General features: G+C 42.4%; 5 protein-coding genes across 6 annotated transcripts; 2 read left to right on the top strand and 3 right to left on the bottom strand.

The window, feature by feature from the left end:
- The first annotated feature begins 1,447 nt into the window (after positions 1-1,447).
- LOC115673388 (bZIP transcription factor 53-like) lies at positions 1,448-2,772 on the top strand. The gene has a single exon (XM_030595540.2). The coding sequence runs from the start codon at positions 2,088-2,090 to the stop codon at positions 2,535-2,537; it is 450 nt and encodes a 149-aa protein (XP_030451400.1). The 5' UTR covers positions 1,448-2,087; the 3' UTR covers positions 2,538-2,772.
- Positions 2,773-4,547: 1,775 nt separating this feature from the next.
- On the bottom strand, positions 4,548-5,218 carry LOC115673389 (calvin cycle protein CP12-1, chloroplastic-like). The gene has a single exon (XM_030595541.2). It carries the CDS (start codon positions 5,105-5,107, stop codon positions 4,724-4,726), a length of 384 nt encoding a protein of 127 aa, XP_030451401.1. The 5' UTR covers positions 5,108-5,218; the 3' UTR covers positions 4,548-4,723.
- A 1,113-nt stretch (positions 5,219-6,331) lies between these two features.
- LOC115673390 (cytochrome c oxidase subunit 5C-2) lies at positions 6,332-8,580 on the bottom strand. Of its 2 annotated transcripts, none has more exons than XM_030595543.2 (2): positions 8,456-8,580; positions 6,332-6,710 (listed from the first exon to the last, which is right to left on the bottom strand). In XM_030595543.2, the coding sequence occupies exon 2, from the start codon at positions 6,694-6,696 to the stop codon at positions 6,505-6,507; it is 192 nt and encodes a 63-aa protein (XP_030451403.1). In that variant the 5' UTR covers positions 6,697-6,710; positions 8,456-8,580; the 3' UTR covers positions 6,332-6,504. The 2 variants fall into 2 exon arrangements, with proteins under 2 accessions (XP_030451403.1, XP_056170626.1); XM_056314651.1 differs by having other exon boundaries at positions 8,427-8,536.
- Positions 8,581-11,260: 2,680 nt separating this feature from the next.
- Positions 11,261-15,145, top strand: LOC115673705 (protein trichome birefringence-like 6). The gene is made up of 5 exons (XM_030595955.2): positions 11,261-12,257; positions 12,451-12,643; positions 12,730-12,920; positions 14,523-14,681; positions 14,772-15,145. Exons 1-5 carry the CDS (start codon positions 11,536-11,538, stop codon positions 15,094-15,096), a joined length of 1,590 nt encoding a protein of 529 aa, XP_030451815.2. The 5' UTR covers positions 11,261-11,535; the 3' UTR covers positions 15,097-15,145.
- A 376-nt stretch (positions 15,146-15,521) lies between these two features.
- On the bottom strand, positions 15,522-16,653 carry LOC115673576 (uncharacterized). The gene has a single exon (XM_030595789.2). The coding sequence runs from the start codon at positions 16,551-16,553 to the stop codon at positions 15,630-15,632; it is 924 nt and encodes a 307-aa protein (XP_030451649.2). The 5' UTR covers positions 16,554-16,653; the 3' UTR covers positions 15,522-15,629.
- Positions 16,654-17,254: the final 601 nt, after the last annotated feature.

Genomic DNA, 17,254 nt, shown 5'->3' with positions numbered 1-17,254 from the left:
ATTTCAAACTTGAGAAATCAGAGCTAGGTAGCTACTTTACAGTTTACAGAAATGCTCCTGAAACTAGGGTAGCTCGAATGTTGAACTTTTGGCAAGAGCATGCTCAAATCTTTCTGTTTGCTAAACTCGTGTTGTATAAAAAGATGAATTATGAGAATTGCAATTTTATGAAAAAATTCAAAATTCAAAAAAAGAATTCACCTTGAATGAAACCTTAATATTGTTACTACATTTCGCGAAATAAATAGCGACCTTAATGATCACAATTCACCCGGACTGGGCTATGTTTGGGAAGCGGGGGAAAATTAGAGGTGAGCATGGTTCGGATGGGCGGTTCTCACCCTAGAACCTAAATCGCCCACTAAGGGCCGGTTCCACAAAATGGGAACAGGGAACTGCCCACTAGTTCCTAGACCCACCTAGGAACCGGACCATGGTCCAATAATTAGGGCACAAATCCCAAAAGTAAACGTGTTTTTAGCCAAGACTTTTGACCGGTATACATTAATTAGAAGGAATGTCCAAAAACACATAGCCTCAAAAACAGGACACCAACAACTGCGAACGAGCGAAATCTCTAACGTGCGAATAACACGTTTTGGTCAAGGACACGTGTCGGCCTTTGATTACTCCATCGACTCTCTTAACTAACAAAATCCGCTTTATTTAACAAAGAAGAATAAATATTCGATAAAGATCTCATAAATTCTCACCAGAACCAAAATATTCCCTTTTTTATTCCTTGTTTTCCCCCAAAGATAAGAGGCTTGCGTTAAAAAAATAAGGAAAGATATTATCAGAATGTCTAAAAACTGCTAATTTCTTTTTTTAATGAAAAAAAAGAATAAGTGCATTGAAAATCCTAAAATTTGTCATCAAAATGTAATTGAGTTCTAAAACTTACAAAATTACAACTAAGTCCTAAAACTTATCACAAAAATACAATCGAGTCCTAAAACTTTCAAAAAGTGCAATCAAATCCTAAAACTTATCGAATTGATCTATTTAAGTCATTCTGCCGATTGCACTTTTTCAAAATTTTTGGGCTCGATTGCACTTTCGCGACAAGTTTTAGGACTTAACTGCACTTTCGTGACAAGATTTAGGATTTTATTGCACATTTTGAAAGTTTTAAGACTCGATTATACTTTTCTGATAAGTTTTAGGACTTTCAGTATACTTATTTAAAAAAAAAAAAAAAAAAGGGTGTTAATGAGTGTGTTGAAAAGGAAGGAACAGTTGTGGGGCTAGCTATAACCTATTACACCGACAGCACAACTTCCAAAAAAGAAATCGAAAAAAACTGGCCATTTTTTAAAAGGAATCGCGAAAATGAGCTGGCAAAAGCGCATTCGCTTTTAATATTAAAAATCGAACGGGGGCCAATCACAGCCCACCAGTTCCCCTATAAAAGCAGCTCACCAGAGCTCTTCCTCCTCTCCCTTCGCTTGCGTCTCGTTCGCCTTCGTCTTCCTCAAAAGGCCATCAGCTAAGTGCCATTCCCTCTGTTTTCTCTCTTTGGTTTTTTTTTCTCTCTCTCGTTTTCTTCTTCAGTGCGTTCTTCGTTAGGGTTTCGATTTCCGCTCCTGTTCGATCGCGCTCCTTCGCTCGTTGTTCGTAGCTCGAGTGGGTTTCGGATCTCGCGCGCGCGCGCGCATTCGCTCGATCGGTCTCTCTCTCTCTCTGTGGGTCGATCTGAATCCGGGTCTTGTCCGGGCGGTCGCCGCCGATCGATCGGGGGTCGTTCTTCTCTTTCCGTCGACTCGAATTCGAGGGATTCGTAGGTCTGCACCGATGTTTCTAGGGTTCTTTGCGTGGGAAATCCACTTATAGCGTCCCTTTCTTTTTATGAGCTGCTCGATCCTGATGCGTCGCGTTCGCATCCTGCATTCCTTCTCCGTCGTCTTCCTGTACTGGTTCTACGTCTTTTCATGAACTCGCCTTCCTCTTGCCCGTGAATAAACCCCCCCCCCCCCTTGCCTCGCCTAGTGTTCGAAAAACACAATCCGAAAACCTCTGCAAATTACGTAGATACTAGTTGTGCTTTCGAAGTAGTTGAGTTCGAGGAGGAGAGAAGGGCGGTGACGATGGCGGCTTCTTCTTCGCAATGCCCGACGAGCTCGGGTTCGGAATGCAACCAGCGGCCCGCGGCGGCTGTTGATGAGAGGAAGAGGAAGAGGATGGAGTCGAACCGGGAATCCGCTCGGCGGTCGCGGATGAGGAAGCAGAAGCAAGTGACGGATTTGTTGGGCCAGGTGAGTGAGTTGCAAAATGCCAACGGTCAAATAGCGCAGGGCATCGACGCCACCGCTCAGAAGTATGTGGAGATCGAGTCCGCCAACAATGTGCTGCGGGCTCAGCTGATGGAATTGACCGATAGGCTGCGGTCCCTGAATTCGGTGCTTCAGGTCGTGGAGGTGGTTAGCGGGCTCGCGATCGATATACCCGAGATACCTGATCCGCTCATGGAGCCGTGGCAGCTGCCCTGCCCAATACAGCAGCCGATCAGGGCATCTGCCGACATGTTGCAGTTTTGATCATCAAATCGGAAGTGCAAAAGTGGGGGCTGATTCTTCTCGAGTCCCCTCCTGGGGGATGGTAGATCTATATAGGCCATTTGCTGCATTTGGTTTTCTTGTCAATTTCGTTGTCTCTTTCTAGAAGTTGGAACTTGAGTATCTGTATGCGTCTGTCTAGATGGACTGGCGACTTTTTATGTCTCCTTGACATTGTACTTGGCTGTTTTTGTTACTTGTGGGCTGTTCCTGTCTTGATGGTTTTCAACAAGCTTATCTCTCTCTTTCTCCTACTTCGTTTAAAGTCATTTCTTATGCTTATGGTGAGATTTGGCTTGATAGTTAATGTTTGGATTCGGTCTATTGTTGAAATGTGACGCGGTGCAAAATTCATATTGGTTCCATATCGTTTTTAGGTGGTTGTTTATGAGTCGCGCATGATTGGAAATTTGATTTGTGGGTCTATTGATTAAGTCTAAGAAAGGAATACTCGTATGACTTGGCCTTATTTGTTTCGCACCAAGTCTGCTAATGGGCTCATGATACCAAAATGAAATGTTAGAAAAAACAATTGGATGTCTGATACTTTTCCACATTATGCAATACATTTGCTTTGCCAGTGACTACAAGTTCACAAGTTGCTATCTGCACAAAAGGAAAATACGAATTTGTTTCCTCTGCCTTTATTGTTGAAGTGTGATTTTAGCGGAATGGTGTCATCTGAGCCAATGTGCAAGGCTCGATATGCCTCACAAATTGTAACATGGTTCGAAGAATTCTGCAAATAGTATGGTTCATCTGCTCTTTCCAGCCATCCTCCTCTTCCAGGGTTGTTTGAAAGAATAGTGTTTGTGCTTCTCAAATTTCCCTTCGCATTGCTTATGCATGCCCTGTGTTTTAGATTTGTGTCGACAGCCTCCTTAATTGGAGAAAAGAGTTGCTTGGTTATGACGATATTGGCTGGACAAGGACACGTAAATGCTGTTATCCTCTCATCGAATGAAAGCTTTCCCATGAAGTCATAAACAGTACCGTTGAGTAGAAGCATTGATCTTTGCATGAATCGATTGAGTATGTCACTCGGAGTTCTTGTGGTTGCGAGTTTGAGTCCGAAGACCTAGAAAAGTCTGGCAGTGGGTTTCAAAGTGTTAACACGCTCGAGCATTCTCTGCAAGTAATTTCGATGTTTCAGTGTACAGATAGTGCGACGACTTTCACGTAATTGTGTCGTCCATATCCAAGATTACGCAATTGATATCCTCTGATACACTAAGCAGGTATCATAAGAGTACATACAAATACGAATGAGTTCTAATTTCGTCGGAACATTATAATTTGTGCTTGGAGACGAGGGAACAATCTCTGGTCTAACTGGGGTGTCAACGTAAAACCAAAATTGGTTCGGATTTTCGGTTTTCCTTTTTCCTTTTTCTTTTGCTTGCTGTCATATATTAAAATAAAAAGCCATTTTCTTCAAACTTTCAGTAAAATAAAAGCCAAATGGGTATTCATCCAACCACTAAAAACCTTGTGGCATTTTACACATCTACTCTAAGCTAATCTAATCTAATCCGATCTAATCCTAGGAAAAGAAGAGAAGCTACGGATTTTAGCACGCCCCAAAAATTAAATAATAGAGAATTGAGCGGGGAAAAAAATCTAAAAAGCTGATGTATTAGAAGGAATTTGGCATTTAACAGGACTTTCGGTTCGATTTTCGGTTTTGGATCAATTTTCCGGATCGGTTCAGACACCCCCAGGTCTAACTGAGAGGTAAGTCTCAATCTTTCCAAGCTCCAGACCAATCTCTTCTGTCCTATGGCCCAATTCCTCCACTTTATATTCTCCGACAAATTTTTGTTTCACCGGTGGATGGTATCTACATGTTCATACATCTATGAAGCTTCTTCAAAAGATTGTATTTAACAGAACATATCTCAAATTGTTTGAGTTGTAGCCAGTTCCAGAGTCGTCTAGAAGCAGTTTTCACATGCTTGCAAATTCCACCTAGCATAAGAGGAGACGTAGGCGTGTTATAGAAGAATACGCATATTCATTAGCATGTATTCAGGCTGTCACCAATAAAATCCAGTGGTGCAAGGTACATCTGATGAAAGTACAACAAGGTATCACTATTCTCACAGCACATATACCAGAACTGAAATTAATCATCTCAAGGACATGGCGAGGGGTATAGCGGATAGATATCAATCTTCGTATGTACGGCATTCGGCGGTCTCCGGGTTGTCCTTGCAGTAAGTCTCTAGGGGATCCGATGCCACCTTCTTGTCCCTAAGGTGGCTCGCCGTCGCGCTCAGCTCCTCCACCTCATCCCATGCGGCCACACACTCGCCGCTCGCGGGGTCGCCGGAGCATGCCTCCTCCGCTTCCTTTATGCTTTCGGCCACCTTATCCTCTATCTTCTCCGGGGCAGCGGAGGCCATCACCATGCGGCGGCGAGCCCCGAGCTGGTAGGTCCTCCTCCATGGATAATTCAGCTGTGGGGAGGCGGAGGCGGACAGCTTCTGCGGCTCGGCCGACTTGGGCACGGTTCTTGGGGTCGAGAGGCTAATGCTTGATATTGTTGCCATTTGGAAGGGGAGTAGATAACGTTCTTGGTGTGGTATTGTGCTATGGTAAGGGGAGATTGGGCACGCATTGTGTATATAAATAGATGGGAGACGCGGTGGTATTGTGAGTTCACGTTTCTTATCAGCTGACAACCAGTGGTAGGGCTCCACGTGGGAATTTCACTGCAGATATTTTACGTTTTTCGGTGCTAAGAGAAGTATTTCTGTAAACCCAAAAATATGGAATGGACAACAACTATTCGCCGGTCTTCCATGAATCTATACAAGACCTTCGTTGTTCAAGTTTAAAAAAAGAGATTTTGGGACAATAATTGTCAAACTAAAAGACTTTCGGAGAGAATCCACGATCCTTATCACAGTAAAAGGTCCGTGACAGATTATCTCACATCCCTCTCCTTGGAAAACAATGTGAACTTGAGGAAAACGTCGTAATCTTACTTGAGATATCTTAAGATACCATCTGATGCATCAACGGCCGAACAAGAGATTCACAACCTACGCAAGAATATGCCAATTCAAGGTTTTGTCATCCAGCCGAGGTCGGCGTTACTCGCGTACGCTTCAGGGGTCGTTGATATTTTCTAGCAAGATTTCGGAAGCCTTTACCACGTCTCTTTTAACAACCAGACGCTGCTCTGAAATATCAACCCCGCCATTGCCACATCTTCAGATTCTAAGAGGAGACAGATTCCACAAGACTTCGTAGTTTCTGGCCGTCCAAGTGTTTTGACAGATGACCAGAGAAAAAGATCGAGAAGATAAAAGAGTTTTTCGAGCATACGCACTCGCATGAGCACCCTCGCTCCCTAGGAGACCCCTGAATTCTCGATACATACTAGCATGAAGTGCTCCGTGAAAACAAGTGAGAAAATTGTGCATCAAATGTGATTCACCATCTGACATAGCGTATAGGGCGGAAGGGGAAAACATCAATAGCGGAGTATACGCCATTACAAACCCAATACAAAATAGATAATGGACTCAGAGGCTTACACGGCCTGACAAACCATCCCACACATTGGGTTCAGACGGGAATAAAGCGGGACACTCTGCACGTTGTAAGCAGAAACTGATAAGACAATTTAGTTGATGTGATTATCAGACCAACTTCATTATTTTCAGCAACAAGTTGATCAACTGATTTACTCAAGCTCAAAGCCATGAGAAATATAATCGAGTTAATGACATCTCAAACTTACAGAACCGCATATCCACAGTAGTGTGAAACCAGAAAACTAGAATGACTTTCCAATAGCAGTAGGGTTTGAATGTCAAAGCACAATTTTATTCTTCAGTCAACTAAGTAAATCTCATGATCAAGAGACAATTGAAGGAAAAAAACAAATTGACAGGTTATTCCTGAACTTGTCCATCAGAGGACAGGAGATGACTAGTGCTTACTCTTCTGCAACAACACTGATCTCGCCCTTCTCCAGAAGATCATAAAATGCCCTCACTTTCCTCTGCTCATTCCAGTGATGCATTTTCCAGACGCTGCCAGCAGCCAGTCCAAGGGTGATACCGATCAAGATCTCCTTGATGACACTTGGTCCTTTCAACGTGGCGTGAGCGATTTTATGGCCGGCCATTCTTCCACAACGATCTGGAACTTGCAAGACCAGTGATCAGAAACCATAACCTCTTTTAACTAGTTATCTTCATTTTCAACCATAATACCAGAGTGTAGAAATACATGTGCACAACATGTGATGGCAACACGCCAAGTGGTTACATACTAGTTGCCACCATTTTCTCTAGAACCCGCCATAACTTCTAAATGCTCAATGGCTAATAGAAAACGTAATTCCAGCATAGCATTATTTTCCCCGTACTTCAGTAATTTGACACAACAATCAAGTTCTAGATCATCGACTTTAGTGACTCGAAAAAGAAAAAAATGGCATGAAGGTGATGCTGAAAGGTAATTAACTAGGTTCTAGGCACACCACTCAAGACAAGATCAACTTAACTTAATGGATAAAGTGTACAGATGAGATAAATAAACTCTGTAAATTGTCTTGAACCTCATCTCCACGCGCCCAATGCAAAACGTATTGCACTCTTCACCCTCACTTAGACTTCTTCTAGAAGATAAATCGCTAGAACTCTCTCTAAAATATCAGAGATGAATTTACTCAATCTGCTCCAATTACTCTATGGAGTATTTACTCATACAAGAAAAGCAAGATGAAAGATGCAACATACAAACCAATAAATCAAAAAAGATTAATGAATGCAGAATTCCAGTGTACCATGTGAGATAGATTTAGGTGTAAATATCGGACAAGCCCATATATAGGGGTGTTAAGAAAAGGAAAACAGGTAAACTACCACCGCGCGCGCGCGCGCATGAGAGAGAGATGTGTTTTCTGTGGAAACATTTGAGATTGGACATACATAGTCTACGTCAAAGCAAAACTTTTTTCTTGTGTATCTACTTAATATCCACAATTGAAAACCGAACCACTTAACAAAAAACAAATTGAAGTAAACGTCTGCTTTAAATTGTGATTTTTTGGGTTCGGTTTGGATTTGAGGTGATATTTTTCCAACCCATGAGTTCAGTTTAGGTTGAAATATCTCCAAACTGAATCGCAAGACAACCCTACATAGAATCAAATACAAAAGAACCAAAGAACAACATGAGTTCGCGATGAAAACTGCTGAGTATGGAGAACAGGTGTACTTTGAGTGACCAATAAGAATAATCGAATGACCCAGGTGAAATCAGCCATGTAGCTTATCCTAAACAAAATCAGCAGCAACATCTGAAATGCAATTTCATTTCCACAGAATCTTCCATCGAGGTCCCTGATTCATCTCCGACGAGGCCCGCACCACGTGCGAAGTACATGGACGTGCGAGAGAGAGAGAGAGAGAGAGAGAGAGAGAGAGAGAGAGAGAGAGAGAGAGATGAGAGATCGAAAATTGCTCTGCGGAGAGGGCCATTAACAATCCACTTCACCCAGAAAGGGGGAAAAGGAAATCAAATCAGGGCAGGGAGGGACAATATCTACTACTTCCTCTATTTCAGACGAAACCCCAGATCATCTCCCCCGACCTTACAGAGCGAACAGATGGATCGATACGCGCTGCAGCATGAAAAGAAAACCGAGATTACTTCCATCGACAGCAGTACAGATCCATGAATTCTTCCAGTAACCCGCACTGCCCACCATCCGCACGCTTGCATCACACAAAAATCACGCACGGAACTCGCGTAGCTCTAGAGTCAAACACCGATCGAATCGAAAGAACATGGGTTCTTCATGCGCTAAATCAACTCGTAACAACAATCTGGAAGGGTCGAAAGCCGTACCAAAATCGGAGATCCGGATTAGGGTTTACCTCGGAAGAAGACGACGGAGTCTACGTTTCCTTGGAGCTGAACGCGCGCGTGTGTGAGAGAGAGAGAGAGAGAGAGAGAGAGAGAAAAGGGGTAGGAACAAAAATGAGGAATTGAAAATTGATGGGTGGGCTTCTTCGATGGGCTGGGCCTTCTGATCCGATGGGCCTACTTTCCTGTTTCGTGGTTATACGAGAAGAAGCCCCATTTCTCAATCGCTCGAAATAAAAATAAAACAAAAAACGAGAGAGAATTTGGATTGATGGACGACATTACAATGTCGTCCCCGAACTTTTAGTGTGTTCAATGTGGTCCATGAAATGTTGATAAATGTTCAATTGAGTCCCTTAACGATATGAAGATATTCAATGTCGTCTTTCGATTAACTCAACTTAATGGGATCAGTCGATGTAAATTCCAATTCGTTAACTCTAAACAGTGGGACGGAAAAAAAACGGTACAAGTGGATTAGCAAAATAGGATATTCATCTCAAATCAAGAAATAATAATATATGTCGTAAAATAACATCGGACATGTTAAAGCCCTAATTTGTTTTTCCTTTTCTAAAGTAGATATAAAAGGATAAACATGTTAACTCGTCATTTTTAAAAATCCAACTTAGCATATAATAATCTACATCATCAAATAATGCTCGATTTGTCATATGAGCAAGCGGAAGAACCACGTTGAATATTTACAAATAGTTCATGGACCATATTGAATAAATTAAAAGGCTATGAACGATGTTATACATTGGGCTAAAGTTTGGAAATCATTTGTGTTATTTTTTCTTTACTTTTAGGACAATCGATAAAATCGCCATCCCGATCAAACAACCGGACAATCAATGACCAATGATACAATGGTTGACAACCATCGCCAAACTTCGCTTAATCCTCGTGGTCGGTCATCCAACGGCTCGCGAAGGCCTTTAAAATTTCACGGCCGTTGTAGCCCCCTGCATAGAAAAAGACATTGGATTCTATTATCTTGTCTTCTGTTTCTCACTCTCTTTAATCCATTGAAGAAGCCCATCGTTCTTGCTACTCGATGGCCTTCATCAACACTTTTATGCAGCAATGAAGGAGAATCACGGTGCGTGTCTTCAAAGGATTTTGCCCCTGGACCATGAACGTTAGAGGATCGGGAACGGTGGGGGGTTTCGACAAGGCCTCAATTGCGTCACCTCGACCGATGCATTGCCTTAGATACAACGTTGCTCGTACACGGAACTGCAGTGCTAAACAAGATGTCGCGCCATTAGTTTGTCCTCAAAACCATGGTTATATGGTGGTGATGGTGGGAGTGTGAAGCTACTTGGTTGAAGAGAGAGATGCCAACCCGACTATATCGCAATTCCTACTAGTTTTGAAAAATCTTCAGTGAATTTTTTTGTGTGAACGGCAACCGGCAAATTGATCTGTATTAGGGGTGAGCAAGATAGACTGACTGGACCGGACAGGACTGAACCGAGTTCGCTTCCTGAGCGTGTCGGTCTGGTTCCTGATTCCTAAAAGTGGAATAGGTGTTTAGGCAGTTCAATTCCCAATTCCGAGAGAGAACCGGACCAATCAAATTGGACCAGCTATATATATCTTCAAAAATATAAGATAATTACTTGAGTGGTCTTACTGATTTGCTTCTCTCTCATTAGTGCTTAAATTTCTCGCCCTCTTTCTTTTTATTCCTTCCACGTTGACCAACCTTTTCCATTAATTTCCAAAGAGAATATCCCTCTCTGTATGCTCTTTCTCTCATGACCATATTTCCTTTCTGATTTGTTGCCAAAATAAAATGGAGACAATCTCCTTTGCTCCCCTCTTCGATCACTGCCATATTTGTTGCCCCTTTTTACGTAGTCTAGAGGAATTAATTTCTTCGATCATTCTGGCTGAAATTTGTCGGAGAAAAGCACGAAAGATTTCTCTAATTGACTAGTTGGACTTCTTTCTTTTTGCCAGAGAAAAGCCAAAATCTCTTGCCCTTTTTCTTTTTTAATTTCATCTTCATGTTAAATAAGTGATCGGTTCTATTGGACCGGACAAGGAACCGGTCACCCCTAATCTATATTAGGACTAACCCCTCCTCAACATGAAGAGATAATAATTGCATATCGATTTGGCGTATTCATTAAAAAAAAAAATGCTATGTCGGTTGTTATCGCGTTAGATTGTAATATTTGTAAGTTGGACGCACGATTTCGAGACAACCTTCGACAGTCGCTTTACAGTCAAAGGGACAGACACTTTAACCTGCGGCTTAGATGACACGCTCCAACGAATGGGAACTCTCCAGTTATAAGAGCACAGTTAAAACTATCAACCCTGAAGAGACCCATCTCCACCCGCATGAATATGAAGGACATCGAGAGTTCTTTGTCAGTCTCCATCCATCATGGCTATGATCCGAACTCGACATAATGCAAATCGCACTTCTCATAAAATTAGTTAAAATGGGATTTTATGCATCGAATCGACTCCTTCGCAAATATCGCTTTTGCCCCTCAATGGAGAAAGCGAACAGCCTTATCCCACGAGATTTGAAACACAAAGGGGCAAAGATCTCAGCCTTATCCACGTGCTGCTACGGTTTTTCCTTGGATTGATTTCCAAGTCTAGATCCTAGCCAACATTAGAATAAAACACAGCTTTGATTGATTTTCTTTTAAAATCCCGGGCTAAATAGTAAACAGATTCCCTCGCAAACTGGCAGCATCTCAACCTTGGTGGCCCATCATCATCATCGTGCTCACCATCCCCGTTCAAGCACCAGTTCCTACTCCCTCACTTTCGCCCGCACATCATCTTCCACTTTGCGTTTTCTTTAATGATTTTTCTGTCAAACATCTTCCACCTGCCCCAATTCGACAGGCACACACACTCGCATGCATGTGTCCACCGCACTGCTACCGAATTCACTACCAATCTTGTCTTTGACTTTCATACGAAGCATCGCATCCCACAATCCCATCCCTCTCTCAACATTCAAAACAAAACCGGAAAAACACAGAAAGAAGCGAGAGAGAGAGAGAGAGAGAGAGAGAGAGGGAAACCCCAGGGACACTGGGTGAGGCAGTAACACATGGAGAGGCAGAGAAGTTTCTCTGTCAAGTCCGCGAAACTCCTGGTCTTTTCCCTCACGATCTCTTCCTCCCTCGCCTTCTTCGCTTTCCTCTCCGTCTGGGCCTTCAGGATAACCCCTCCCACCCACCCAGAAACCCACCTCCACTTCAACATAAACCCCTCGACTGTTCAGAAACTGACTGGATTTAGTGGGAACTCGTCAGCAGTCAGCGCAAAAGGTTCGATTTTGATCGGTGCCCATCTCGAGAAGCCCGACAGTGCTTCTAGAAATGCCGCTGGGTTTCTGAAATTCTCAGCTCTGAGGGAGATTCAGAAGGATGGAAGCGACTCCGAAGTGCCAGACGACGAAGACACTGCGTTCAAAGCACTCTCTGAGAATGACGATGATTCGGGTGGTCAAAAAATCGAAGCGGCAAACTCAAATAAGAGCACTCATCCATGGCAAGTTGTAGTGGCGAAAAGTGAAGGAATCGAAGAGGGGAGAGAGAAAGCGACTCCATCGCAGCAAGAGGAAGGTTTAGTCAGTGTGGAGAGCGAAGCAGAGAGTTCAGGAGGTTGTGAATTGGCGAGAGGGAAGTGGGTTTACGACGAGAGCTATCCTCTTTACACGAATGGGTCGTGCCCTTTCATAGACGAAGGTTTCGATTGCGAGGGAAATGGAAGACCAGATAAAGACTACGCGAAGTGGAGGTGGCAACCGCAAGATTGTGACTTTCCAAGGTGCTACTTTTTCTCTGTTTTTGTTTCTTTAATTATTTTTTGTTTTTTGTTTTTGAAATTTTCCGAATCAATTGGGATGAATGAGTACCCGTTTCTGCTGCATTTACTGGTTATGCATACGCAATTTAGACAACATAACAGACGAGACATGGTTATAATTTTTTTTTTGGTCGCGTTTTCGGGGTCATATCAGGTTCAATGCTACGAACATGCTGGAATTAATCAGAGGGAAGAGGTTAGTATTTGTTGGGGATTCAATGAACAGGAACCAGTGGGAATCCATGCTGTGCCTGTTGATGGGAGGCGTTCGAGATCCGAAGAGGGTTTATGAGGCCCGTGGACGGAAAATTACCAAAGAGAAGGGGAATTATAGTTTCAGATTTGTGGTAATTATTCCGACAAATTAAATGATTTTTTTTTGTTGTGCTCTGTTTCCTGTGAGAATTGATGGATTGCTGCGTTTTTCTTGCAGGATTATAAATGTACAGTTGAATTCTATGTGACTCATTTTTTGGTTCACGAGAGCAAGGCACGGCTCGGGAAGAAGAGGATACAAACATTGCGGATTGACACCATGGATCGTGGCTCATCCAGATGGAGAGGAGCCGATATTTTGGTCTTCAACACTGCCCATTGGTGGTCCCATTACAAAACAAAAGCTGGGTGAGTAGCTGGATGAGGACTTCTTGATTTGTTATGCAAATTTACTTTCGAGCATTCAATTCGGCAAGTGCTGTGTATACCCAGTGGAGAACACGTTTATAGTAGGCAAAGTGCGGTAGAATAAATTTCTCCTATATTGCAAATCAGATCTGATAAGTGCTTGTAGCATCAAGAATCCAGCCTGTCTTGATCAGGTCTTGGCAAATTTTTAAGGGATAAGTGCATTTGAAGTCCTAAAACTTGTCACGAAAGTGCAATTGAGTCCTAAAACTTTCATAATGTGCAATTAAGTCCTAAAACTTGTTACGAAAATGCAATTGAGTCCTAAAACTTTCAAAAAGTGCAAACAAGTCTTAAAACTTGTCACGAAAGTGCAAACAAGTCCTAAAACTTGTCAAATTGGTTCAATCAAGTCCTTCCATTGATTGCATTTTTTGAAAGTTTTAGGACTTGATTGCACCTTTGTGATAAGTTTTAGGACTTGATTGCACCTTCACGATAAGTTTTATGACTTGATTGTACTTTCGTAACAAGTTTTAGGACTTGATTGCATTTTTTGAAAGTTTTAGGACTCAATTGCACTTTCTTGACAAGTTTTAGGACTTCTAGTGCACTTATCCCAATTTTTAAATATGTTTGAATCTCAAGTGGAGGTAACTATTAGGATTAAAGCTACGAGAATATGTGGAACTAAAAGTAGAGATGTGGACTTTCCTTTTTCATGCAGTCAATGCAACATCACATGTACAATGAATACAATTGATCTTGACTTCATAGGCTTGTTTCTGTGGTCTACATACTTGTGTGCCATTTCATAGATAGATCTCTGGGGAGAAGAATTAATATACTGTTGACTGTTAATTTAGAAAAAGTTGGCTGAATTAAGCGTCAATAAAGATTATCTATTTTCACATGTCCATCTTAATTGCTTTCCTGCAAAAGATATCTATTGGAGACCAAATTATGATGTTGATCCTCTCCTCCTGACGAGACCATCCATACCAAATCTTAGACAAGCTGAGATCTTTCTTCTGTAGAACTTTATTACAGAGCAAATATGAAACGATATCCATTGTATACTTTCCGTTTGCTGTTGGAAATCTTTATCTACCTCTTCAATGTTCATCATTACATTCTGGGCAAGGAGAAGTCAGTTAGGAAACCAGAAGTGGAGGAATTTGGGTCACTAGGTTGCTTATCCATGTCTCTACCTGAGCAAAAGGTCAGCGTATCCAAGGATGAACTGTTATGAGTGCATGGTTAAGTAGTAGGAGTTCTTAGGCATTGTTCCGCTGTTAAGTGCATTCGCATGGTGCTTTTCCACTGAGTGTGTAGTCTATGGGTGAACATGAACTCATTTGATAAAGCCACGGTGAAGCTGCTTGCAAGCCAATATTACTGCTTTCCCATCAATACTTTTGTGTTCTCTTCTGTTACTACAAGATCCGGCAAAAAAAGAAGGGCCATTGCCACAAATTTCTTAATTTCTTATTGATTGTGTATTTTCACAATTTGGATTCTTTGTAGTTAAACTACAATTTTCCTAATTTGGGTACCGAGATTTTGTGGCAAATTTTCTGATGAGCACTCGCATCATTCTAGGATCAATTACTACCAAGAGGGGCGTCAAGTCCTTCCCCAGCTTGATGTTTCAACGGCCTTCAGGAAAGCTTTAATGACCTGGGCATCTTGGGTTGATAGGCACATCAATCCGGCCAAAACACAGGTCTTCTTCCGAAGTTCCGCACCTTCTCATTTCAGGTTTGCCTTCGCTGTCATAAACCTTAAAACATAGATGAAATCCTAGCCTCACATTTGTTGCTATCTGGAATAATGATCCATGGAACGTAGGGGAGGTCAGTGGAACTCTGGAGGCCATTGCCGAGAAGCAACCCGACCCCTTAATACTTCCTCTAGTAACTGGTACTCGGAGAAGAACGTTATTGTGGAGGATGTTATGAGGCATATGAAAACTCCTGTAACGTTATTGAACATAACCGGTCTGTCCATGTACAGAATAGATGGCCATCCATCTATTTATGGAGGAAGAACGGGGAAAGGACGCTCTTCCAACATACAGGACTGCAGTCATTGGTGTCTTCCTGGCGTTCCAGATACGTGGAACGAACTTCTGTATATGCATTTGCAAACTAAACTACGTCATACTGTCCAGTAAATGTATATTCAATTAATTTTTTCTTAGTTCCTTTTCGGTTTTTTCTCAAGTATAATCTCATTATTTTGTTTCTGCATTGATCTTCCCAATTTCGTGTTTGTTCACTTCCACTTCTTGGGCTTTTATTTTTCTTGTAAATGATCGGATTGTGGCTAGTAAACAGGGGGAACATAGCGTGAAAATGGAGGCATCATTCTTTTTGATAAGTTTTTGCTAGTGAGTGAATCATATCTTCACCTTTTGCCTCACTCAGCAATTGATTCTGCATTCGATTTTTGAATCCTACTCGATATTGATTTCGAAGAGGAAATCATCATTATGCCGATGCATAAGAATGGATCATGCTTCCCAGAAGCCACTGGTTTAGGCAGGGCATGCAATCTTTACTCTCGAACCTAGTAGCAACTAAATGGATAAAAATGATGTGACAGCAAGAAGATTGGATGCATATGTTCAGATTCAGTTTCGGACCTTGCCTTAAGAATTGCACAAGGTCAGGAGCGGGAAAGTTCTTACCTAGACCTGCACCGTGACTATAATACATCTATTTGGATCGTTTGATCGCGTGGAATCGAAGTGTGATCAAGCTGAACCGACCATTGATGCCTATCCACTCCATACGAGCCGGGTCCAGGTCCTGGAAAGTATTTGCTGTCGTCGCCAGAGTTTCCTGCGAACCTTCTGCAAAAAGTCATTCCAAGCCACATGAAGCCCTTGACAATTTTGACCATCCCAATAGCCACGGTCAGGTAATACAACCACCAAGCCACAAAGTCAGCCACTTCATCACCCATCAAAAGCTCCATCTTCACCTCAGGAACCACCACCAGCGAGTCGACCTCCTCCCTCAGCCTCCACCACCACAGGCCAACGAAGCTCATGGCTGCCACCGCCCTCTCGGTCCACCGCTCCTCTCTAGGGAAACCGAGAACCGTGTCGTCCACCACCGGCTTCACCACCACCCTGCACCAATTGGCCATGGTCTCATGCAATCCTATAAAGAACAGGGCCTTATTGAACGAACTTGGCTCAAAGCTTGAGCCGTCGACTACTCCAGGAACCAAGCTCCCCTTGATGCCTAGAAAAATGCAAATCTGAGACGTGCAGAGCACGACCCAGGCCATGTAAAGGCTGGGCTGGTGGACCGAACCGGTCGACTTGCGGAAGACATCAATGTACCCGGTGAGGCAATGAACAAGAGTGGCAACGCTGAGGATGGAGAGAAGGGCAAGGAGGAGAGTTGGGTTGGTGTCGAAGAAAAGAGAGAAGAGGAAAGAGATTGGCTTGAGGGTGTGATCCGCAGGGGCAAAGCTGAAGAAGTAGCTGGCACAAGAGAGCCTTGACACGAGAAGGAACGAGAGAGGAAGGAGAAGAGAGAGGAGTGTTGTGGTCAAGATGTGAAATGGTTCTCTCAGAAACACTGCCGGATTCGGGGGCTTCTCCACTTGCCATCCCATCCTTCACAAAATCCGACTTTGAATGAAGAGGTAAGGCAAGAGAGAATGTCTATTCAAATGTTCATCACACCGTCATATAAATATACTTTGGACAGAGGAACATAAACTATAAATACGTCGTTCCTTACCAAAAAATTAAATTTAACCTTACCTAAAAAAACTATAAATACGTCGTTGCCACGTCCATTGTCCAAAAGGGCTTGTTCTTGGTGTCCAAGAGGGTTTATCCACCTATTCAAATTTTCTTTTCCTCCTATAAATGTGCAAGAACTGATAATAAAAATGGTTGTATGAAGGGGGTGGAAGCAAGAAAGGCTTGCGTGACCTAATCATGCATTATTTCGCAAAGTCGTAGTCAATTAATGCCATTGGGATGTTTGATTGAAATAGACTCGCGGCCTATAGAGCGGCCTACAGAACAGCCATTATAATTCGTCCATGGATAGTCTGTAAACAACATAATCAAAGCCTACTTGCTCAACTTACTTTTTCAACGTTAGCTTAGGTCATATGCAGTTCAACTTATAGTTAAATGCTATCGCTTGTTCCATGGACGAAAGAATACTGTAAATTGCACTTCTCTTAGCGAATTAATAAATTATTTGGATATTTTCTAATGATGTACCAGCTTTACTACCAGCACAAAAATTTAAAAAAAAAAACTTCACCAAAATTAAAAAGAAATTAGCAACTCAAAAAAA

Source organism: Syzygium oleosum, unplaced genomic scaffold (genome assembly GCF_021117445.2).
Source record: "Syzygium oleosum isolate NSW1041296 unplaced genomic scaffold, Sole_v2.1 Sole_v2.09, whole genome shotgun sequence".
NCBI classification, from domain to species: domain Eukaryota; kingdom Viridiplantae; phylum Streptophyta; class Magnoliopsida; order Myrtales; family Myrtaceae; genus Syzygium; species Syzygium oleosum.
The sequence above is the reverse complement of the archived record's forward strand: the minus strand, read 5'-3'. Positions and strand labels throughout refer to the sequence as shown.

Bases quoted from the DNA above. Each gene is read 5' to 3' on its own strand.
- LOC115673388 (XM_030595540.2), top strand. From the start codon at position 2,088: ATGGCGGCTTCTTCTTCGCAATGCCCGACGAGCTCGGGTTCGGAATGC.
- LOC115673389 (XM_030595541.2), bottom strand. From the start codon at position 5,107: ATGGCAACAATATCAAGCATTAGCCTCTCGACCCCAAGAACCGTGCCC.
- LOC115673390 (XM_030595543.2), bottom strand. From the start codon at position 6,696: ATGGCCGGCCATAAAATCGCTCACGCCACGTTGAAAGGACCAAGTGTC.
- LOC115673705 (XM_030595955.2), top strand. From the start codon at position 11,536: ATGGAGAGGCAGAGAAGTTTCTCTGTCAAGTCCGCGAAACTCCTGGTC. The intron at 12,644-12,729 runs GTAATTATTCCG...TTTTTCTTGCAG, and splicing joins ATTATAGTTTCAGATTTGTG to GATTATAAATGTACAGTTGA. The intron at 14,682-14,771 runs GTTTGCCTTCGC...CATGGAACGTAG, and splicing joins TCCGCACCTTCTCATTTCAG to GGGAGGTCAGTGGAACTCTG.
- LOC115673576 (XM_030595789.2), bottom strand. From the start codon at position 16,553: ATGGGATGGCAAGTGGAGAAGCCCCCGAATCCGGCAGTGTTTCTGAGA.